The sequence below is a fragment of the Chenopodium album genome, chromosome 7 (genome assembly GCF_948465745.1).
Source record: "Chenopodium album chromosome 7, dcCheAlbu1.1, whole genome shotgun sequence".
NCBI lineage: Eukaryota > Viridiplantae > Streptophyta > Magnoliopsida > Caryophyllales > Amaranthaceae > Chenopodium > Chenopodium album.
This window is the reverse complement of record NC_137840.1, coordinates 72,011,480-72,035,075: the sequence shown is the minus strand read 5'-3', so window position 1 is coordinate 72,035,075 and position 23,596 is coordinate 72,011,480. Positions and strand designations below refer to the sequence as shown.

The following is a 23,596-nucleotide window of genomic DNA, read 5'->3' as shown; positions in this document are numbered from 1 at the left end:
CAAGGTAGCTTAAAAAGGAAAAAAATATGACATCATCCTTGCATTTTGGAGGGAAAAAATTAAATAAATAAGTGACATGAAGGCAATGATGACATCAGCGGTTGTTATTTTTAGTATATATATAGATTCTATTAAACTATTAAATATATAACTCAAAATACACTTCAAACTAAAGATTTATACATTTATCGATTATCACAATTCTCACACATACATAACCTTTTTAAAAAATGAATATGTAAGGAAAACAACAATACATACACAATTACTCCGGTTTTATTTGTAATTTTTTTTTTTGGATGATTTTAGCAACTAATATATTAGCAAATTTATTATTTACAAAAATTATCTCAATTACACCCTACTCATGTGATTATATGAATATAATAACTCGCATCCAACTCTCCACTTAACACGAATCATTGGCCTTATATGCGGTGCGCATCACACACTCACAGACAAATAACATAGACTATATTCGATTTCAATTTTGTACATACTATATCAAATCTTAACCAACCAATAACCGTAATTAACATCCATATGTATTAATGTTTTATCTATAATTTTTAAGTAGTCGAACCATCAATTAATGATGTGATCTAAATGTATGAAATTTTTATGTAAATGGATTGAAAAAAAAATTGGAGATTAGTCCAATAGATTTGAAAAGAATGGAAAATTAAAGGAAAGAGAGTAAAAGAGCAAAGGCAACAACAACAAAAGAGGAGTTTGGCTTGCTCTCTCATCATCATCGTCACCTTCTTCATCATCATAATAATAATCATCAACCCTTCAAATTTTTCCCAGATTTTTTCACCCCCAATTTCTTCAACAATGCCCTAATTTCTCAAAACTCCCCAAAAAATCAAAATCATGTCCACCATTTTCAATTCCTAAGCTCAAATCCCTCTTTCTCTCTCCTATACTCCAATTTCAAATTCGAATTTTGGGGGCCAAAATCATGCATAGAGAAAGAGGTAACGTCGGAGGTGGGTCGTCGAAGTCGTCGGAAATCGGAACTATTGATCGGAAACGTATCAATGATGTGTTGGATAAGCATCTCGATCGAAGCTCAGCTTCAACTTCGAGGGGATTGAGCACTAACCCTAAGGATAAAGAATTTAGGGTTTCTGCGCCTTCGACTTCTACCGGAAAAACGCCGTCTGATTACTCTGGGTTGAATAATTCCAAGAATCGCTCTGATGGTTGGTAACACTTTTTAAATTAAGCTCCAAAAATTTTGATTTGGGGGTGAATTTTTGTTGCATGTGTGTGTTTGGTTGTGAATTTTTGCTCAGTTTGGGAATTAGGGTTCTTGTAGTGTAATTTTGTTGTTTATTTCTGTGAATTTGAGCTATAATTTGAGCTTTTTCAGCACTTGAGCTTAGTTACTTTGAAGCTGCAATTTGGTGTGTTATTGTTTTCGAATCTGATTGATAATTATTGATGTTAGTTATATTTGATGAAGATTGATTAATGGGAATCAGGCAGGTTTAGTAATTTGTTTAATTGGGCTGACATGAGGTAGTGGAGTGTATGCTGCTTTGTGTTATATAAACCCTACAAAAGTTTGTTTGTAATTGGAGTAGTAAAATTGGAATTGTTTCATTTTGTATTCATATAAGATGTTATGAATTAAGGAGATGAGATTTCTTTCCTTTTTGCTTTGTATCTGAGAGATGTACCTCGCGAGTAGTTGAAGCTGATTGTCGAGAATGAGGAAGGTAATCCCTTTATTCTTTAAATGATTTAGTGGAGTGTATGACTCATTTGGGTTTGGATAGCTCCAAATGAGCTAAGATAAGCCTCATTGAGCAGCATAATAGAGTTGGGAGAATTGGGGCATGGGCACCTAGGGCTATGTGCATGGTGGGCGTTCTGCACCATAGCACTTTGAATTTTATGTTCCCACATTATACTTGATAGAATTTGAGTTCTAAGAAAAGAATTAGACCTTTAACCTATTTCTTATTTTCAATGTCCATTTAATGAAGGTTGATCCTTTCAATCTGACTAATGTGCAATAACTCGTAATCTCGTATAGTCAAATGCTCAACATCCGTAGCATGTTGATGATTGAAGATGCTTTTGGCCATCAATTTAATCTCTTCAGTGTCTATTAAATTAATCTACTACGTATATACACACTGCACTACTGCAGTAATGCACACTTAATTAACTTTGGGATAACCGCAGGGAAGACTGCTTATTCAGAATTTGGCCCTGAAGCTGTATTATGTTTTGCTTTTAAGTACGCTTCAGGACAAGCATAAAGATTCTTCAATTAATTTTACTCTGTTTACTTTTAGTGCAAACATCGGTGCATTAGGTCTGCTGCAGTCCATGTATAACAGGATTGCATCTCATATGTGCAAAGTGCAAATAAACCTATTGAGCTTTAAATCCCACAGGTTATTACTGGCTGCTGTCCAACTTGTAATATGTAAATGTTTACATTTTATTTTATCTCTTAGCAATATAATTATGGAAAATACTGTCTTGCCATACAAGTTGTATTTCCTACTGCTGTCGGAACTCGGAAGTCTCTCCCCACCTTCATAAGGGTACTATAAGAATACAGTGAACTACCTGCAGTCCCCTGCACACTTTGCTTGTGTGTATTAGCTAGCTTAACTTTTAACTTCTTGATAAGCCCTAATTTGAGTTTATAGGCCATCATATTTACTACCTGGTTTAAAAAAAAATCTAAGGTGATCCTTTTCTTTCTTTGTTTCCTGATATTCCGATTCTAGTTCTAGCTTGTTTTTCACATTGATGAAGTTTTATTATTTGTTTGATCCGATTATGTCCACCTTGTGGATAGATATGGAATCAGGATTATGTGCTTGAAATCATATCTTCTGATTATTCACATTTTTCTTCGTTGTAGAGGAGTCTGAAACTGACAGTGAAGAGTCGGATGTTAGCGGTTCTGATGGTGAGGATACATCATGGATTTCATGGTTTTGCAATTTGCGAGGGAATGAATTTTTCTGTGAGGTTGATGACGATTACATCCAAGATGACTTCAATCTTTGTGGATTAAGCAGCCAAGTTCCTTATTATGATTATGCTCTTGACCTCATTTTGGATGTTGAATCTTCTCATGGTATATGTCGCCCTCTTTTTCTCTCTCCCCCCCCCCCCCCCCCCCCCTTTTTTTTTTGGGTGTTTTTCCAGAAGTTTATCCATTTCAATGCTTGGTGCTACATGTCTTTTATGATATCTCCATGCGACTCTACTCACTTGCCTAAAAGAATAGTTCTTGCCTTAGCAATAAGGAACACTGTTCTATAGTTCTATTGATGCAAATCTTTATTGCTTATATGCATGTTTTGTTTAGTAATTATTTTTCCTTAGTAGCTATTTCCTGAGACATTAAAAGCCATCTGTGTAAGCATGAGAATTTGAGTAGTAGCAAAATTAAGCTCAAACCGCATCTTTCAGTTGTTTGAGTGATCAGTGACCCAAGACAGAGTGATGTTCTTCAAAGACCCTTTTTTATGTTCTGCTTTTTGGAAGAGGTGATTTATTTTAGTTATTTGTCTTTATAAATTGCTACTAGCCCCCGTTATTATAGAAATATATTCACTTGGGTTTAGTGACCACAATGTGTCAAGCAGCCCAATATAAAATTTATTGGTGGCATGCCTTCCTGGGCCTATCTCACTGTACAGAACATGCAGCAAATATTGTTATTATGAAATCTCTTCTACAAGAAAATGTGTGTCGATCTATGATAATGTGACGCAAGGAACTAGGAAAATCATTCTTGGTGAGCACCACCAATGTATAAAAAAGCTCAAGGTGCGCTTAAGTGAGGGGGGTTTTGCTGCGTCTCTTTGAAGTGAGGCCCACTATGTGAACAATTAAAAAAAAATGGTTAAAGTTTGCTCCAGATGTGCCTCATGCTTTTGGTGCGCCTCAATGCCTCATGTGCCTAATAACAAACGCCTCGCCCAGACCAAGTTTAGCGCTTACCCCATAGCACCTAGGCGCGCTTTTTCAAACACTGAGCACCACTATAACTTTCCTGTCAACTTTATGCTAAGAAAGTGAATTTACATGTGTGAATGGTTTTTTTTTTTTTTTATTATTATTATTGGGATACATGTGTCATGTGTAGCAATTGTTTAGGTCTATTTCTAGGTAGATCTTTGTCCTGAAACAATTTAAATACCCCACCCCTTTTCCCATAGCTTTTGAATCCCTTGGGCCACTTACTTCCCTTGAAGAAGGGGGAGGAGGTTTATCATGATTGGCACTCTTTTGATGAAAACCATCATTTAGAGACAATTTTTTGTCTAAGCTCTGCCACTTTATAGAGTCAAATATACTGCATGGGTTCTGTCCTTGACGTTTTGTGGCTAGTCTGAAGGATGCTTTATTAAGCTCAATTGGCTCCTCTGTGATTTGCTCCTGATCATCTTGATCAGTATCCCTGTGACATCTTCTAGGTGATATGTTTACGGAGGAGCAGAATGAGTTGATAGAATCTGCAGCAGAAATGCTTTATGGCCTTATTCATGTTCGATACATCTTGACTACTAAAGGAATGGCTGCTATGGTAAGATGTTTCTTCTCTGTTAGGTTGTTCCACTGCCATTATCTTCCTTTTGAAGGATACTTTTGTAATCTATTTATGTGAATTATTGTGCAATCTTCTACAGCTAGAGAAATACAAAAACTATGATTTTGGGCGATGTCCTAGGGTTTATTGCTCTGGGCAGCCATGCCTTCCTGTTGGCCAATCTGACATTCCACGATCAAGCACCGTGAAGATCTATTGTCCAAAATGTGAAGACATCTATTATCCGCGATCCAAATACCAAGGCAGTATCCTTAATAGAGTTCTATCTAGATATGTCTTCCCTGTGTCATATTTGACTGTGTTAGTTTGCAATACTTGCCTTGACTTTTCTGTCCAACTAATTCTGTGAAATATAGCCAATATCCTTATTGAGGGAAGGAACTTCGGGAAGGGGGGGTCCAATAATTGTTTTGTTGACTCTGACTGCCTGTGAATGACCTAATATGTTTGTCTTTTAAACATATGTGAGTCATCTTTCTTTTGCCTCTTTCCGAAATTCATAACCTTAAATTATAAAATAGTTTGCATGTTGAGTGTACATGGATTTCTATATTATTTTGTTAATTAGCCTCTTTCTGTTACGGAGAATATGACAGTCATGTGCCTTCTAATTTGAATGCACCTTGCTTCATGATAAGTGTTTGCACACTTTATTGGCAGACATGACATGACAGGATTGGAATTCGGACTGATCAACAACTAGAATCCTATTCTTGACTAGTTCTCTTTGGATTGCAACTTATTTCTGGAACTTAACTTCAATTTATCAGTTATAGACTTTGATTTTGGGATAAATATCATTTACCTCTGCATGCTATGTATCTATTAGCACTTTAATAATCAAATCAATGTAAAATGTGAACTGGTGTGGAAAAAAGAAGGTTTTTGTCATCTGGAAAGGAGATAATTGACATTCATTTGCTGCATTTTTGTTTAATGGCTTGTAATCTGGTATCATTTTATGTGCATATTGTCTTGTTGAATCTTCAATTCTCTAGGTGCTGTTTCCTTGACATTGAGAAGATATAGATGGTGCTTACTTTGGAACTACATTCCCTCACCTTTTTCTGATGACATATGGTAACCTCAAGCCAACACAAGCAACTAGGAGTTATGTGCCAAGGATTTTCGGTTTCAAGGTGCACAAGCCTTGACATGTCAGTATTTCATGCTGCTTCTCACAATGCCGAAAAAACCACTGCTTAGCAGTGTTCCTCTTTTGTTCTTTTTTGAGTACATATGCCTCAAATTTTCCAGGTAAAAACTGCAGTGGTTTTTACAAATTCACAAACAAACTTTTAGGGAAGAAGATCCATGTAAAATGGCTAAAGCCACCTCAAAAGTTGTTAGTGACAGTATGCGTGTAATTTTATTCCTAAGTTTTATTGATAATCACTTAGTGTCACATTGGTTGTCTTCGAACTGTCTTCTTGTTATTACTTTTTTTTTTAAACACCATCCATTCTTATTTGGTAACTGGGACCGTGGGTTTTTACAGTGTAAATTGCCAATTTTACCGAGGCAGGGAAAACTGTTAATCTGTTTCTATGAATATGGAGTAGCAGCCTTGTTGCTCTAATACATGTTTCTGAATGTGTTCTTGGAGTCTAGAAGTTTATTTTATATTCTGAGGTGACTGAGGGCAAGTGACAGCATTATGCAGCTGATATGAACCGTACGCAGGGCTTCAGATGCATAAGCTTATATTGCAAGAATGATCACCTTAGAATCGAAAACAAAACTTAAAAAGTTGCAGTACCATGAAGTCAAAGGAAGAATGCTTGTTATGGAATGTGTCTAGCCTTGCAGAGGAAGACAACGTATGCTTGCGGCGTCATCTACACATCTGATTTGGCCAAGTCCTGATTTCTGACCATTAGGTATCTTTTTATTATACAGTTGTGGTCTAAAATTAGCAATCGTTCCCAATGAACAAGTCATTAATTCAGTAAGAGTGTTTCATTAATCATAATCACCCTCAGAGAACGAGTCAGACAGACAGTTTAATTGGAAGCTCCTAGACTTTTTTTTTTTTTTTTTTTTTTTTGGGTTCAAATGATATTAATAATTGGTGCTTGTTTAAGTCTCACTTGGAGGCCATGACTTCAGTACTTACATAATTATATGTGAAGAACACATAACCTTACCGTCTTTTCACCTTTAATTATCCTAATTCAGAAGTGTGTTTTTTTTCTTTTTTCTTTTCAATTATAGAGTTAAAAGAGAGGGGATTAATAGATAAATTTTAGTCCTTACATCAGATAGCCAAATTCTTAATACTCTTATCTTGTTCTGTTGCTTAAGCTATAAGGTGCGCTAGATTGACTTTATTTTTTTTACTTACCTAAACTTATTAAGGTGGATTTGTGAGTCGGATATGTGAGTCTCAATCATCAAGTAAAGTTTTTGGTTGGATTAGTCCTCTAGCAAATGCAAATTGTGTCTTTAATCTTCACTTCTTGTGTTTGACAATATTTTGTAATCATCCTTTATTGTATCTAATGTTTTTTTTTTTCTTCCTTCGTTTAATAATAATCTGATAAAAAAAAAATGCAATTAAAATTAACACGTACGAGTAGTTTATAAAAGTGGTCTAATAAAGTAATCATACATTCGTACAAGATGAGCTCTCCAGGTCATAGAAAGGTTATCCACTTACTTACCCACCTAAATTAGCCAATTAGGGAAGGAAAATACTTCAAATTAACTTTGAAAATTGAAATTATAAATTCGATAAATATCTCATTTATTCCGATACTCCGTAATATTGTGGTACATTCAAAAAAATATCCTGGCTGCTGCCTTTTAGTCTTGGGTTCACTTAATTGGCCTACAATTACACTTTACATACCATTTAGAATTATTGCTCTCGTAACTAATCCATAAATTTTGTCTTTATTTAATTTGGAATTTATTATCTTTCTTTTTAGTTAGCCCTAATATTAATCTTAACTAGGGGATATTTGTGACTTGTGAGCTCAATTTGAATTGGCATCACTATCTATTTTAAACTTTTTACTCCGTAATGTCTATCGAGTAGAACTCATAGAAGTAACTCTTTTCGTTGTTTTTTTTTGGTGCAAACGAGAGGCAAAGCCCTAACTCTTTTCGTTGTTAAATATATAAGAAATACTAGTATATAGTAAGTTACATGTGTTTGAAGTTTATATATAATCTACAATTATTATCTTTTGTTACTACTAGTGATTTTATGTCTTCGTCATACCAATGTGGTTTTTTTTTTTTGAAGAGACCATTAAAATGATATGGAAAAGCTCTCATTATTTTTGGTTAGAAAGCGGTTTAGAATCTTACCAATTATCTTGAAAAATATATGGAATATTTGAGAGATCTTCCCTAACCTCCATCCACTATATACTAGTAATAGAGTAGAGATATAAACTTTATCTCAATATAGTATTATACTATTATTAGATACTCGTAACATTTTATTTTTGCTCATACATTAGCTAGATGACAGAGGCTTCACAAACCATAAATATCAACTTACTTCTAGTATATGTGTATTTGAAAAAACAAGGCATCCTATTAATGATGTTTAATACAAAAAGAAAATTGAGAAAAAAAAAATCATGCATGCCTTTCATATAGCCTTTTAAATCTCAAAACACCTTACTATTATTATAAGTTACTTCGATTTACTCAAAAACGAGTTAGATGACAGAGGTTTCATAAACCACAAATATCCGCTCACCACTTTTTTCGAGCATATGGTATATTTACAATATAAGACTTATTTATTTTAAGTATTCATCTTCCAAAAAAAATAAATACCATATGGAATATTCACTCTACCTCAAATTGACCTATTCAATATATAATTCAAGAAATACAATAGAAAAATGTAGCAATATTTTGTGCATATATATTTTTTTTTTTTACAAAATATTTTGTGCATATATTGACTAAACACTATGATCAATCTAGATAACCAATGCAGGCATACTTGATCAACAAATTCAACTTGAACATTTTTTTTTTTAAAGTATAAGATGATGACACGTGTCATTCAAGTAATAGATGGGTGGCAAAATAGTAAATAGATAAAAAGAGCAAGGACAAGACTAGAAAAAATGCATCATTTCCCAACATGAGCATGACCTCTGATTTCAAAACCAAAAAAAATTGCACTAATTTTCTCTCTCTAAAATTAGCAAGAACTGAACGAAGAAAACGCAAAAATTACTCGTATTTCTTCTCCCAAAAAAACGGCATCATATCCCTTTACCCTCCTTATCACTGAGCTTCAAATTTCATCCCCCAAAAAAAAGAAAAAAATTCAAAGAAAAAATAGAAAGAACATAAATAATACAGTAAATTTTACAAGAAAAGAAAGAAAAGTGAGAGAATTTTGTAAGTAGTAGTAAGAATTTTTGGAAAGTTTTTATTTTTTGTTTTTTTTGAATAATTTTTTTTCTGGGGTTGTGTAAATTTCTGGGTTTGATTCCATATGTAAATGCATCAGAAGAAATCTGAAGTTCAGATCGGAAAAGAAAGCAGTGGCATCTCTTCCGATTTCAATCCAAGTCCACCCTCTTTTTTCCCATCTTTAATCACACAAAAACACCCAAATTTCAGCAATTATAATCATCAATTCATCGAATTTCAAGCAAACCCACCTTTAACTTGTTCAATTGTTCCAAATTCTGGTGTTTTGGATCCAATTTTAGTGAAGAATGAGCCCAATTTTGGGTCAATTCCATCTCCTTCATCTTCAGCAACAACACCTAAAAACCCCCTTTTGTCAACTCCCCATAAACGCCCTTTGATGAACCCTACTCCTTCCCTTGTTAAATCCCCTACTTTACCTTCTTCTCTTAGTAATTACCCTTTTTCTGCAACACCCACTTCCAATTTCAAACCATTTTCTGTAAATTCAAGGTGCCCATCTTTGTTTTTGGTGGTTTCAACGGCAAAATCGGCTGCTTTTCGGTTAATCCGCCGCTTTCGCCACCTTCGCCGGCTTAGGGTTCATCTACGCCTCCTACTTTTGCTTGCTTTGCCATTTTTTTACTTCTTGGTATCACATCCTAGTCACTCTTTTATTCTTGATTTTCTTTCTGCATTTGCTTTTTCTGCTGCTCTTTTGTTCTCCCTTAATCTTGCCCTACCTAGACTCCCCTCAATTAGGGTGTTCCTTAATCGTTCATTCCCTTTCCCTATTAAGCTTTCATCTGCCTCGGCCTCGGCAGCTTCCCGGCCTTTGCCGGTGTTTTGGTCAATAGGGTCTAGGTCAAAAGCTGAGAAGAAGGTCAATTCAGGATGTTGGGTTCAAGTTTATAGCAATGGAGATGTATATGAGGGGGAATTCCACAAGGGGAAGTGTTCTGGTAGTGGGGTGTATTATTACTACATGAGTGGGAGGTATGAGGGGGATTGGATTGATGGGAAGTATGATGGACATGGGGTCGAAACGTGGGCTCGAGGGAGTCGGTATAGAGGACAGTATAGGCAGGGTCTTAGACATGGTTTTGGTGTGTATAGATTTTATACAGGAGATGTGTATGCAGGTGAGTGGTCTAATGGACAGAGCCATGGTTGTGGGATACATACTTGCGAGGATGGTAGCCGGTATGTTGGTGAATTTAAGTGGGGCGTCAAGCATGGGCTCGGGCACTACCATTTTAGGTAATTTCATGACATCCTTGTATAAGTTTTGCTAATCAATGAATGGTTTTTTTTGGCTGTATGATTAATTGTGGGATTGCTATTGTGTTGTCGCTTCATATTAGGTAATTTCATGCTTGTTTGGTACTTGTTTATAAAGGCATTTGTTGCTCATGATCCCATATTTGGAATTTTAGGTGATAATATAATTTGGTATGTTCCAACATTTATTATGATCCTTATTGATGTGGATAACTTCGCTTTGTGTTGAACTGTTGACATGCATCATTTAGAACACAATAATTATTTCCTTATAGCTGTATTGATACAATATGAAGTTAATCATCTTGTTTGTCTTGGAAATTAAATGCTTAGTCAACTATCGACTATTTACAATTTAGTTGCGTTGGATATATACTGTGCATTTCTAGGCACTTTACTCCTATTGCACCAGAGCTATGGTGATAGAAACCTTAGTCAATATCACTGATCCTTTCACTTGTAGATAGTAGATATCTTTATAGTTAAACTGAGCAGTAATGCTTGTGATGTATTAGTTGATAAGAATAGGATATATTTGAATGGAGTATAAGTTTCTGCTTGATTGCGTTAAAGTGATTCATCTGCTATAGGAGAATTTTCACATGATAATTGTTAAGTTAATTGATAAGTGTCCTTTTATTACTAGACGTTGTCATAACTAATAGTTGTTTATACTTGTATTTTTTAGTACTTAGGATTTCGACAATTGTTGTGGTTAGTGAAGCATTCATAGTGCAATAATTCAACAATGTCTGTGAGAAGTATGAAAATTGAGTAACCAAGGTGTAGCTTAGTGTTTGAGGTGTATAGAGGGTTGCATTGCAAAATTGAAGTTCTAGACAATTGCCGTGGTTCCAAGCATTTATAGTGCAATAAATCACTAATACCTTTGAGAAGAACGAAAAATGAATATTAAAGTGTAGGTTAGTGCTAATGTTGTCATTAGATGGAATTTAAACACTCCGTATAATTGTATTGGGGTTAAAGATCATATGATGGAGTTGGTCTGTCAGGATTTGGTGGGGCCACTGCTGACCAAAGATTTAGAGTTTCTCAAAACCTAATCGTCTTTTTTTGTCTGATTTATTTATGTAATATAATGGAGTTGGTTTGAGGGGATTTAATGGGGCCCAGTATGAGTGACAGTAGCTCTGTTGTTGGCTGTTTTATACTCAATATTTGGTACTGCGTTATCCTATGTTGTAGAAACCCTGTTGTATCCGATTTAATCCCTGGGTGCAAAGAATTTTATAGGTACCACCGTAGTATCTTTAGCAGCTATCACTGTTCTAGGCAGGGGTAAAACTTTATTGCAAAATCGTTTGTTGCTTTGTTCATGTATCTCTGTTTACTTCAACTTTACATTTACCTTTTGTAATTGTATTTAACTATGTACTCGTACTCGAGTATGTATCAAACAAGGGTAAAGCTTGACGATGTATTACTCAATCCTTGGTGGTGTAAATTATTTGGATACTTAGGACTTGATCTGAAGGATACAGTATCTCTGGTTTTCAGAAAAATTAAGTCCAACATTAAATTGATACACCTTTTCTGCCTTTGAAGGTAGGCAAATCTGAGAAGTGAGTTCCCTGATGTAGTTTCTAGAAACTAAATAAATAAGTTGTTCATAAATAAGCTATTAAATGAAATGTTTATTTCCTTGATGATGATGGGCCAGGATAAAAATAAAAAAATTTCCCTCCTTATGTTGGTTCTGTTTTACACTTTTGGCTGAGTAAAATAGGAAAGTTCTATTTCTATACATCACATGACTGCACAATTTTGGGAATATATGGTGCAAGAAAAAAAAAACAGCAATTAGATTTTATCTGATGGAACTTCTAATCTCTTAGATAAATAGGCTTTCTGATAAAATTTTACTTTTACTAGTTAATTTTTCTCTTTTAGTTAGCTACATGGTCAAAGCAACAAGCCCTCTTTAGTGAGGTTATATGTGAAAGTGTTGTTTTATTGTTACATTTTCCGCTGGCTCACTTCTTTCTTTGTCTCTGAATCTCTTATAGACTGTTATATTGATGCATGATTATCTATAGAGTAGTGTAGTATGATGTTGCATTGCAATTGGCTATCTTTATGTTTCATTTGGGCTTGGAGGCAGAGGAGAGTTCATCGTTGAATGTATCCATTTCTCCAGATCAATAATCCTGCAACCTGTTAATCGTGCTTGTCTGGTAATTTTGTGGTGATACTGGGGCAAAGAGTGTAGTTAAACGCTATAGATTCCTCAAGATATCTTCTCTATTTTTTACAGCAACCTATCAGCCCTACTCACCTCACCCCTATATAGCGGACCAGAATGACTACGATGAATCTGCAAGTGATACACATTACACAATCTATTCTTTTATAACTCAAATTTCCTCTTGGTAGTTGCATTTATCGAATTGTATGGAAATCTGGCCAATAGCCTTAAAGTGAGTGATTTCACATTACACAATCTATTCTTTTATAACTCAAATTTCCCCTTTTTAACCTTTTTTTTTTTTTTTAATGTCTGGATGTGTAATTGTGGTCTTATTGTGACTAACTGACTATTGTTGTGATAAATACGCATCTCTCTTTTTTTATTCTACTTTGATATGACCATTATTCTCTGGTTATTTTTAGGAATGGGGACACGTATGCTGGAGAATACTTTGCTGACAAAATGCATGGATTTGGAGTATATAAATTTGCAAATGGTCATCGGTATGAAGGAGCCTGGCATGAAGGTAGAAGGCAAGGTCTTGGAATGTACACGTTTAGGAATGGAGAAACGCAAGCTGGCCACTGGCATAATGGAATACTTGATGTCCCAAGCACACAAAACGCAACCTATCCCGTATCTCCAGTTGCTGTCAACCACTCCAAAGTACTAAATGCCGTTCAGGTAAGCTACATGTCTTTATATAAGGAACTTGTTAGTTTCCTTTTTATTTTTGTTTGTGATTACATGTTTATATTTGTTTGACTTGAGGTGAATGCTTTTGTTCCATATACTGGAGGAGTGATGTTCTGGTGCAGTAAATGTTTATGGATGTCTGAACAACTTTTTGATCTTGCTCACATTGTCCTTGTTTAATACTAGTAGTTTGTTTATTCATGGCTATATATCACATTGTAATAGCATTGGCTGTATGTGTGTGTGTGTGTTTTCATGGCTTGATCTTGGCCCCAAAATGAAATTTAAATAGCATTTGTATACTCTCCTTTTGAAAAATTTGAGCGGGTGGGGATTGTTGCTTACAGGCTATAAAATTTATGCTCTACCAAATTGAGTTCTCATTGCTCTAATTCACTGATTTTGATAAGTTGCGAAGAGGATTTGCCTGAAAAACTGAGAACATTTCATGTCACAAGCTAATAATATACAGAGTATGAATGAAGTCCTTGTCATCACTTTGTTTTTGGACTGCTTGTTGAGATACAGATCCAACTTTTTATGTGCATGTATCTTTATACCTATGTGAGCAATAGGTTTAAGTGTTTGGTTTTGCTTGTTGGTTCTTTTCCATAACCCTTTGCAGTCAAGGTAACATCTCTTTTGTGTGTGCAGGAAGCAAGACGAGCAGCAGAGAAAGCATATGATGTTGCCAAGGTTGATGAGAGAGTAAATAGGTCCGTTGCTGCTGCTAACCGGGCAGCCAATGCTGCCAGAGTTGCAGCAGTTAAAGCTGTTCAGAAGCAAATGCATCATGATACCAAGCATGACCACCGAGCCCCTGCTCCAATTGTGTGACCATTGATTTGCCAAATATCATCAATTTTCAACTCATCTATTATGAAGATATAGCAGCTGAGTAAGTGAGTGATTATCCTATCGATATCCTCCACTTTTGTGATCGGCTTTAGCATCGTTGTTTTTAACTTTGAGAGGGTTTTAAGGAGTATTGCTTAAAATAGAAATACATTTCTAGTTGAAACAAAAGTCGTCTTATTCCTCTGATGTTATTTCCCATTAGCTTCCTCTTTCTTCAGTTTATTAGAGGAAGATATGGGTGTTAAGTTTTGCCCTTTCTGGCTTCAATTTGTATAAAAGAAAAATATGCGTAGTCAGGTGTAATAGGAGCTGGTGCTTAGGTCAAACCTTAATCCGGCCAGTGTTGTATCAAATGTGAATTTCCCTTTGAAATGAAAAATCTAGAGAAAGTTCATGTAACAACCTTGCCTCTTGTTTTGTTCTTGGTCAATATTTCAGATCATTAAGTGAATAATTCATAGTTTTTTGCAACTAGGAGATTTTGTTCGTAATTCAGCCTTAAGAACAAGGGTTTACTGTGCTTATTTTTCTCTTTATGCATTCTAGTGTAGGCAGATTTTCTCCCTAAGCTTCACCTATTATGAGCTCATTAATCTCTTGACCTTTAAACAAAGTACATCTATAATTGGCTAGCCTCATGAGCGACCTCTCATCTCTATCAAAGTGCATCACCTTAAGACCGTCTTGAGCGAGCTATCACTTTGTATATCCTCCTAAAATCATCTTACTCAGTATTAGTATATCCCAGCTTAACAAATCAAGCATGAACGCCTAATTAGCCTTATTTTTTCTCATATACTATCTGCTATACCAGCAAAATAAAAAGCATACGTACAATTGAAAATGTACTTGAAAATGTATTCTAGTGTATGAAACATCAATTAGAAATCCACAACCGGACGACTTTTTTTGCAGTTAAGTTTAACTAATTAACCCCTAATTATTTTTGCTTTAAATGTAAGCAATATGTTCATCAATACACATCTCAAACGTAATCTTTAACAGCAATTTAATTAGCTTACAAATAACCAATTGCCAATGGTTTGATAATACGCCTCGACTACTAAAACCAATATGCTAACTCAAATAATAGTGACACACTGCAGAATTCTTCTCAAGATAATAGATAAGTATCATCCAAGGTTTGGAAGCCCACTATTGCCACCAAAAGCTAAAATTAAAAGATTATGTGCATTAGAATACAGATGATATCATTAATATTAAAAGCCACAAAGAAGATATTGTAATGATATAACGTCTAGCTTGCACGTAAAACCAACACAATGTAAAACAGGCACAAATAATAAACAAGAAATTCAAGAAATGGTTTAGCACTAATCGCAAACTTGTCAAAACATTCAAAAACAGTGATCCAAGATAAACTTATGATCAGTCGAATACAAAATTTCTAAGTCTTCCAAATATAGGCACTAGAAATAATTTAACTCTCAGTCTGCTCCCTCAACCTCCTGATTGTACTTCTCACGGTCACTGCACTGGCGGTGCTGTTCAAGTAAGGGAAAAAAATCAGTAAAGAAATAAAGAAATGGAAAACCAAATCCGTATATAAGAGAATTAGAAACAGATCCTTACTTCAAAGTGTAAGCACCACCAGCCTTGACCTTGCCACAGTCCTTGCATCCCCAGATGCCAACAGCCTTCCTCTTCACGGCGTACTGCAAATTTTTATTATGAGATAAGTCATCTAAGACAATTCACAACCATAGGCATTGATTTAGAAGAGAAGAAAGCATTAAGAATTAAAATGTAGTTCTACCTTTCCGCAGAACTCGCAGAAGTACTTGCTGTGCTGACTTACTTCCATCTTCTTAATCTGCTTACGCAGACTAGCACCATAACGGGTACCTGAACGATGAACAATGCGCATCAATTGAGATACACCCATACATACACTATCAATCTACTTACCCAACATAACAGCAGAACAAAATAGAATCCCGATGACTTATACCACAGTATTAAACTTCAAATTACCCATCTCTAATCAAATACAAAGCTGTTCTAAACAAAGATTATCATATGCAGTCATCAAGAATGATTCTATGAACATAATCAGCATTAAACAACCTAAATCAATCATATTATGGTCACAATTCATAGTCTAAGAATTACTTCATGCGATGTAACATAATTAAAATACAATGAGATTACATTCAATCAGAACTAAAAATACTCACCGTATTTCCCGACAATACCAACCTTCTTGGTTCTCTTGGCCTGTTTACATAAACAAGCACAAGTAAAAAATTTGCTAAGCAAAAGCTGAACATAATCACCACACATTCTACACCAATAAAAACCAAAACTAAAACAAACATACCAAAAAATGCAACTTTCACAACCTCAAATTTTGACACTATACAAAGTTCCAAGCATTCAACTCACTAATAGTTTATACCAGTAAATGAAGCAAATTCACAATATTATTTTATACGCTAAAGTCATCTTTCAATGCCCAAATTATGATAAATCTGAATGTGCCGGCAAGAATTCCAATATAATGAACTAAAATTACTATCAAAGATTACAGATTACAAACAGATGTTTCATAAACCCTAGATAACAATTAATATGAACCTCAAAAGCCAGCAAAACTTACAGATTACAAACAGTTGTTTCATAAACCCTAGATAACAATTGATTTAACCTCAAAAGCCAACAAACTAAGCTAATAATCAGCATTAAAATTGAATAATCGACTTCTCATCAGATCAAAAAATCAAAAAGCGCAAAAAAAAGTACTGATTTGAAGTTTTTCAAATGAAATTTCACAATAAACTCAAATTACTAACTAACATTTCAAGCAACAAAAAATCAAACAAATTAATCCAAACATAGGTCAATTAAATCAGATTCATACACAATAAATTAATCTAAACTAGATTATCATCGATGATGGAAAGGAGAGAGATTGAGAGGAGTACCATTGCGACGAATGTAGACGGCAGAAGAGAGAGAAAATGAAATCCTGAAGAAGCAACTGCCGAAGTGACGAGAAAATAAGAATAGGGTTAAGTTAGGGTTTTATACTTCTGCTTCTTTATTTACGGGTGTTGGACTTCTAGGGTTTACACCACTTCTTTCTTTGGGCCTATATTATTTATTTTATCATTTGGGCTTATTTAATGGCCCATTGTATAATGCACCACGTTTCTTGTATTGACAGCCCAACTATAAAAGACGGGAAGTTTTGTGTAAATGTGTCAATTTGGATGTTCGGATCGGTTCTGATAAGGTCGGGTCGGGTCAATTTTTAAAGTTGAGTAGTATTAAATTATTGTGCCTACGCGAGCCGAAATTCAAATCGGTTATTTTTCGGGTCGGTTTTGGATCAGATTGAGTCGGGTGAGATTTTGACATCGTCTGAGATGGAGGCACAATGAGTGATGGTGATTGGTGCACCCTAATGTTGTTTGTAAACTTATAGTACTCCCTCTGTGTTTTAATCAGTGTTACACTTTAACTAGATATAATTTTAGGTAATTTAATTCACTTAAATAAAAATAGACTAATATTTTTTTATTACGAATTTTATTTATACAATGTGAATACTACAGGAAATATAAGGAAATGGTGGGAAAAATAAATGGAATAATGTTTGAAACACAAACTTTTATAGAAACCTATTTTGGATGTACGCCTTAGCGTATTACATAGGTTTCATTGTAAACAACCAACATAAAACAACGGCTTTACAATAAGGCCCTGTTCTCTTCAGCTTCATTTCAGTTCAATTCATAATTTCATTCTCTCATAAACAATTCATTTCAGCTCTGTTTAGTTCAATTCAACACTTCAGCTCCAATCAGTTCAGTTCTTAGCTCCCCCCCCCCCAATACAAATAACTAAACAATGCAATATATAATTAGCGAACAAAGTATTTCCATCACTAAATCTATTCTTTATTTAAAAAAAAATAACGGTCTTGAAATTAAACTTAAATCGTGTGTTATACCCTTCAATTTAAGAGAATTTTCAACTTTTTTGGATTAGAAAATAATGAAAGTCGAGGCAATTTTCAATAATTGTAAGAGATCCTAGGAAACCGCCTACTTTCCCTATTATTCATCAATTAGGTTGTTACATAACACTTCCCCCCCGCCCCCGGTTACGACTCAATATTGTCCTAAAACTTATTAGTGAACATATATGGTTCCAAGAAACATAACATCCTGGTACATCTCACCATCACTAATATTTTCCATGTCGACTTTTAAATGGTCTAAAATTGTGTTATATCCTTGAATTAAATCTCCATAAAACATCTTCACACATGTCAGACATCAACGCACTTTCCTACAATGCCTTTTATATGATCAAAACCATCTAATTCAGGTCTTGGTCCATGACTTTGCTCATTCAAGTAAATATAAATTCAAATTTATTTAAATAATTAAAAAGATTATTGGTTATGTCACAACTGATGGGTAAATGTACAAGTAGAGCTGTCAAAAATTGACCCGACCTGATATACGACTCAAACCCGATTATTAACCGACCCATCTAAACCCGAAAAAATGGTGACCCAAACTCGACCTAACCCGACCTGAAACCAACCCTAGACCCGAGTTGACACGAGTATGTGAGACCCAAATTGAAAATGAACTGACCTGGAAATGACCCGACTCGAATGTTGCCCGTAAATTATTGACCTGAACCGAACCCGACTTGAACCAAAATTGACTCAAACCCGTTTTAGCCCGTCAAAACCCAAATTTAACACGACTTGTTACTAACCTGACCTGAATTCAACCCGACCCTTCCTAACCTGACCTGAATTTAACCTAACCTGTTACAAACCCGACCCGAAATCACCTCGACTTGTTATTGACCTGACCCAAATGCAACCCGACTTGTTATTGACCCGACCTTAATTTTACCAGAGCTATTAAGAACCCAACCTCAAAATTCAACCCAATCTGTTACTAACCCGACTCGAAATCAACACGACTTGTTATTGACCCGACCTAAATTCAACCCAAATTGTTCTTGACCCGATTTCAAATCACCTTAAATGCAATTTAGACCTCCTTATTATTGTTGATCAAAGCATTTTGTCTAGGGAGACCAAGTCGGTCCAGCAAAAGAAAGGAGTATCATCCTCAAATTTAAGAGTTAAATATAGTATATATTTGTTGTATGGTGAAAGGAGATAATTATCTTCCTAAATTATAAACTATAGTTCCCTAGTATATCGCCATATATATTATAGTCAAAGGAAATAATTAGCTTGATAAAAATGATAATTATTTATTTATAGTTAGTTGAACCCGAATATGACCTGACTTGGAAATGACCCTGCCTGATTGTAACCTGCAAATTATTGACTTGAACATAACACGACTTTACTCCGAGAATGACTCGACTTGGAAATGACCCAACCTGAATATAACCCGCAAATTATTGACTTGAACCGAACCCGACTTGAACCCGAGAATGACCCGACTTGAAAATGACACAGTCTGATTATAACCCGCAAATTATTGACTTGAACCGGACCCAACTCAACCCGAGAATGTCCCAACCTTATTCTAACCCGCAAATTATTGACTTGAATTGAACCCGACTCGAACCCGAGAATTATTCTAACCCGTTTGAACCTGTGAAAACCCGAATTAAACTCGACCTATTGTTCACCCGACCCGAAAGTAACCCGACCTTTTATTAACCCTACCTAAACGAAATTATATGACAAAATATAATAATGATCTTATATGGTTCAAGCCTACCACAAACATTTATGGCCAACTTACCGATTTACAACTTGCACTGATTTCATTAATTCAAGCCTACCACGAATATTTATGACAACATATAATGATCATGTATGGTTCCAAATGGCATTATATGACCCCGAGATGTATCACCTTAAATCTCAAGTCTTTTCGTCACTGGCCCCGAAACCTAAAAAATTTCTCAAAAAGCATGGATATTAGCCTTCAATATTGAAATTTTTTGACTTTTTTTCACCTGGAAATAAAAATTGCTGAAATGTTTACCATGGCCACTAATACCCTCCAAGAGTCCATTTGGCTAGGTGGAACCATCCAATTTGCCTTTAAATGACCAATTTACCGGTTTACAACTTGCACCGATTGCATTAACTCAAGCTTACCACGAACATTTATGACAACATATAATTATCATATATAGATCCAAACGACATTATATGACCCCGAGACGTATCCCCTAAATTCTCAATGTTTTTCGACACCAGGTCCTGAAACATTCGAAATTTCTCAAAAAACGTGGATATTAGCCTTTATTTTTGGAATTTTTTTACTTTTTTTCGCCCGAATATAAAAATTGCCAAAATGTTTTCCATGGTCCCAAATATCCTCCGGGGGTCCAATTGGGTGGGTGGAACCATCCAATTTGCCTTTAAACAACCAATTGACCAGTTTACAACTTACACCGATTTCATTAATTTTAGCCTACCACGAACATTTATTACAACAAATAATGATGATATATGTTTCCAAACGACAATATATGACCCCAAGATGTATTCCCTAAAATCTCAAGGTTTTTCGACACCGGGCCCCAAAGACTCCAAAAATTCTCAAAAAACGTGGATATAACCTTCAATTTTTGAATTTTTTTCGCCCATAAATAAAAATTGTCGAAATGTTTACCATGGTTCTAATGCTCTCCGGAATTCCAATTGGGTGGGTGGAACCATCCAATTTGCCTTTAAACGACCAATTTAGCAGTTTACAACTTGCGTCGATTTTATTAACTCAAGTCTACCACGAACATTTACAACAACATATAATGATCATTTATGGTTCCAAACGACATTATATGACCACGAAATGTATCCCCTAAAATCTCATTTCTTTTCGACACCAGTCCCGAAATCTTCAAAATTTCTCCAAAAACATGGATATTAACCTTTAATTTTTTTAAATTTTTTTCGCCTGAAAATAAAAATTGTCGAAATGCTTACCATGGTCCCTAATACCCTTTGGGAGTCCAATTGGGTGGGTGGAACCATCCAATTTCCCTTTAAACGACCAACTTACCGGTTTACAACTTGCACCGATTTCATTAACTCAAGCCTACCACGAACATTTATGACAACATATAATGATCATATACGGTTCCAAACGGCATTATATGACCCCGAGATGTATCTCCTTAAATATGAAGCCTTTTCGACACCTGGCCCGAAGCCTCTAAAATTTCTCATAAAACGTGGATATTAGCCTTCAATTTTGCAATTTTTCACACGGAAATAAAAATTACCGAAATGTTTACTATGGTCCCTAATACCCTCCGAGAGTCCAATTGGGTGGGTAAAACCATCCAATTTGCCTAAACGATAATTTACCGGTTTACAACTTGCACCGGTTTCATTAACTTCCAAGCCTACCACGAAATTATTACAACATATAATGATCATTTATGGTTTAAAACAGTATTATATGACCCTTAGATAACATATAATGATCATATATATGGTTCTAAACGATCATATATATATGGTTATAAACGACATTACATGACCCCAAGATGTGTCCCCTAAAATTTCAAGGCTTTTCGACACCGGGCCTCGAAATCTCCAAAATTTCTCAAAAAGCATGGATCTTAGTGTTCAATTTTGGAATTTTTCGATTTTTTCGCTGGAAAATAAAAATTGTCGAAATATTTACCATGGTGCCAAATACCCTCCAGGAGTCCAATTAGGTGGGTGGAACCATCCAATTTGCCTTTAAATAGCCAATTTACCGATTTACAACTTGCACTGATTTCATGGTCTCTAATACCCTCCGGGAATCCAATTGGGTTAGTGAAACCATCTAATTTGCCTTTAAACGGCCAATTTAATTACCTGTTTACAACTTGCACGGATTTCATTAAATCAAGCATACTACGAACATTTATGATAACATATAATGATCATATATGGTTCCAAACGGCATTATATGGCCACGAGATGTATCCCCTAAAATATTAATACTTTTTTACACCGGGCCCCGAAACCTCCAAAATTTCTCAAAAAGCGTGGATATTAGCCTTGAATTTTGAAATTTTTTTTTTTTTTTGCTCGAAAATAAAAATTGCCGAAATGTTTACCATGGTCCCTAATATTCTTCGGGAGTCCAATTGGGTGGGTGAAACCATCCAATTTGTCTTTAAACGACCAATTTATCGATTTACAACTTGCACCGATTTCATTAATTCAAGCCTACCACGAACATTAATGACAACAAATAATGATTATATATGGTCCCAAAAGGCATTATATGACCCCAAGATGTATCCCATTGAATTTCAAGACTTTTCGACGCCAGGCCGTGAAACCTCCACAATTTCTCAAAAAGCGCGTGGATACTAGTCTTCAATTTTTAAATTTTATAATTTTTTCTTGCCCGGAAATAAAAACTGGCGAAATGTTTACCATGGTTCCTAATATCCTCCAGGAGTCCAATTTTATGGTTCGAACCATCCAATTTGTCTTTAAACGACCTATTTACCGGTTTACAACTTTGCACCGATTTCATTAACTCAAGCTTACCATGAACATTTATAAAAACATATAATGATCATATATGGTTCTAGACCACGTTAAATGACCCCAAAATGTATTTCCTAGAATTTCAAGAATTTTCGACACCGGGTCCCGAATCCTCCAAAATTTCTCAAAAAGCGTGGATATTAGCCTTGAATTTCGAAATTTTTGATTTTTTTTTTCGACAGGAAATAAAAATTGCCGAAATATTTACTATGCTCCCTAATACCGTCCGGGAGTCCCATTGGATGAGTGGAACCATCCAATTTGCCTTTAAACGACCAATTTACCGGCTTTACAACTTGCACTGATTTCATTAACTTGCCTACCACGAACATTTATGAAGACAAATAATTATAATATATGATTACAAATATCATTATATGACTCCAAGATGTATCCCCTAAATTTTCAAGACTTTTCGACACCGGGCCCCGAAACCTCAAAATTTTTTCAAAAAGCGTGGATATTAGTCTTCAATTTTGGAATTTTTTTTCTTTTTTTTTCGCCCGGAAATAAAATTTGCCGAAACGTTTACCATGATTTCTAATACCCTCCGGGAGTCCAATTGGGTTGGTGAAACCATCCAATTTGACTTTAAAGGCCAATTTAATTACCGGTTTACAACTTGAACGGATTCCATTAAATCAAGCCTACTACGAACATTTTTGATAACATATAATGATCATATATGGTTCCAAACGACATTATATGACCACGAGATGTATCCCCTAAAATATTAATACTTTTTTACACCGGGCCCCGAAACCTCCAAAATTTCTCAAAAAGCGTGGATATTAGCCTTTAATTTTGAAATTTTTTGTTTTTTTTTTGCTCGGAAATAAAAATTGCCGAAATGTTTACCATGGTCCCTAATATCCTTCGGGAGTCCTATTGGGTGGGTGGAACCATCCAATTTGTCTTTAAACGACCAATTTATCGATTTACAACTTGCACCGATTTCATTAATTCAAGCCTACCACAAACATTTATGACAACAAATAATGATTATATATGGTCTCAAAAGGCATTA

The 23,596-nt window shown here is 35.1% G+C and overlaps 3 protein-coding genes across 4 annotated transcripts; 2 read left to right on the top strand and 1 right to left on the bottom strand.

The window, feature by feature from the left end:
* Nucleotides 1-672: 672 nt before the first annotated feature.
* Nucleotides 673-5,999, top strand: LOC145639440 (putative casein kinase II subunit beta-4). Of its 2 annotated transcripts, none has more exons than XM_081690680.1 (5): nucleotides 673-1,208; nucleotides 2,894-3,112; nucleotides 4,461-4,570; nucleotides 4,674-4,839; nucleotides 5,624-5,999. In XM_081690680.1, exons 1-5 carry the CDS (start codon nucleotides 965-967, stop codon nucleotides 5,746-5,748), a joined length of 864 nt encoding a protein of 287 aa, XP_081546806.1. In that variant the 5' UTR covers nucleotides 673-964; the 3' UTR covers nucleotides 5,749-5,999. The 2 variants fall into 2 exon arrangements, with proteins under 2 accessions (XP_081546806.1, XP_081546805.1); XM_081690679.1 differs by having other exon boundaries at nucleotides 676-1,208; nucleotides 5,618-5,999.
* Nucleotides 6,000-8,650: 2,651 nt separating this feature from the next.
* On the top strand, nucleotides 8,651-14,429 carry LOC145639436 (uncharacterized). The gene is made up of 3 exons (XM_081690676.1): nucleotides 8,651-10,243; nucleotides 12,896-13,157; nucleotides 13,824-14,429. Exons 1-3 carry the CDS (start codon nucleotides 9,072-9,074, stop codon nucleotides 14,004-14,006), a joined length of 1,617 nt encoding a protein of 538 aa, XP_081546802.1. The 5' UTR covers nucleotides 8,651-9,071; the 3' UTR covers nucleotides 14,007-14,429.
* Nucleotides 14,430-15,331: 902 nt separating this feature from the next.
* Nucleotides 15,332-17,089, bottom strand: LOC145639438 (large ribosomal subunit protein eL43). The gene is made up of 5 exons (XM_081690678.1): nucleotides 16,973-17,089; nucleotides 16,226-16,265; nucleotides 15,805-15,893; nucleotides 15,621-15,703; nucleotides 15,332-15,532 (listed from the first exon to the last, which is right to left on the bottom strand). Exons 1-5 carry the CDS (start codon nucleotides 16,973-16,975, stop codon nucleotides 15,469-15,471), a joined length of 279 nt encoding a protein of 92 aa, XP_081546804.1. The 5' UTR covers nucleotides 16,976-17,089; the 3' UTR covers nucleotides 15,332-15,468.
* Nucleotides 17,090-23,596: the final 6,507 nt, after the last annotated feature.

What these genes read in the sequence shown, in the direction of transcription:
- LOC145639440 (XM_081690679.1), top strand. Translation starts at nt 965, where the DNA reads ATGCATAGAGAAAGAGGTAACGTCGGAGGTGGGTCGTCGAAGTCGTCG. An exon ending in CTAAAGGAATGGCTGCTATG is followed by an intron (nt 4,571 to 4,673) that starts GTAAGATGTTTC and finishes AATCTTCTACAG; the next exon opens with CTAGAGAAATACAAAAACTA. An exon ending in GCGATCCAAATACCAAGGCA is followed by an intron (nt 4,840 to 5,617) that starts GTATCCTTAATA and finishes GACATTGAGAAG; the next exon opens with ATATAGATGGTGCTTACTTT.
- LOC145639438 (XM_081690678.1), bottom strand. An exon ending in TGGTATTGTCGGGAAATACG is followed by an intron (nt 15,894 to 16,225) that starts GTGAGTATTTTT and finishes TTCATCGTTCAG; the next exon opens with GTACCCGTTATGGTGCTAGT. An exon ending in GGTGGTGCTTACACTTTGAA is followed by an intron (nt 15,533 to 15,620) that starts GTAAGGATCTGT and finishes TTACTTGAACAG; the next exon opens with CACCGCCAGTGCAGTGACCG.
- LOC145639436 (XM_081690676.1), top strand. Translation starts at nt 9,072, where the DNA reads ATGCATCAGAAGAAATCTGAAGTTCAGATCGGAAAAGAAAGCAGTGGC. An exon ending in CTCGGGCACTACCATTTTAG is followed by an intron (nt 10,244 to 12,895) that starts GTAATTTCATGA and finishes GGTTATTTTTAG; the next exon opens with GAATGGGGACACGTATGCTG. An exon ending in AAGTACTAAATGCCGTTCAG is followed by an intron (nt 13,158 to 13,823) that starts GTAAGCTACATG and finishes TTGTGTGTGCAG; the next exon opens with GAAGCAAGACGAGCAGCAGA.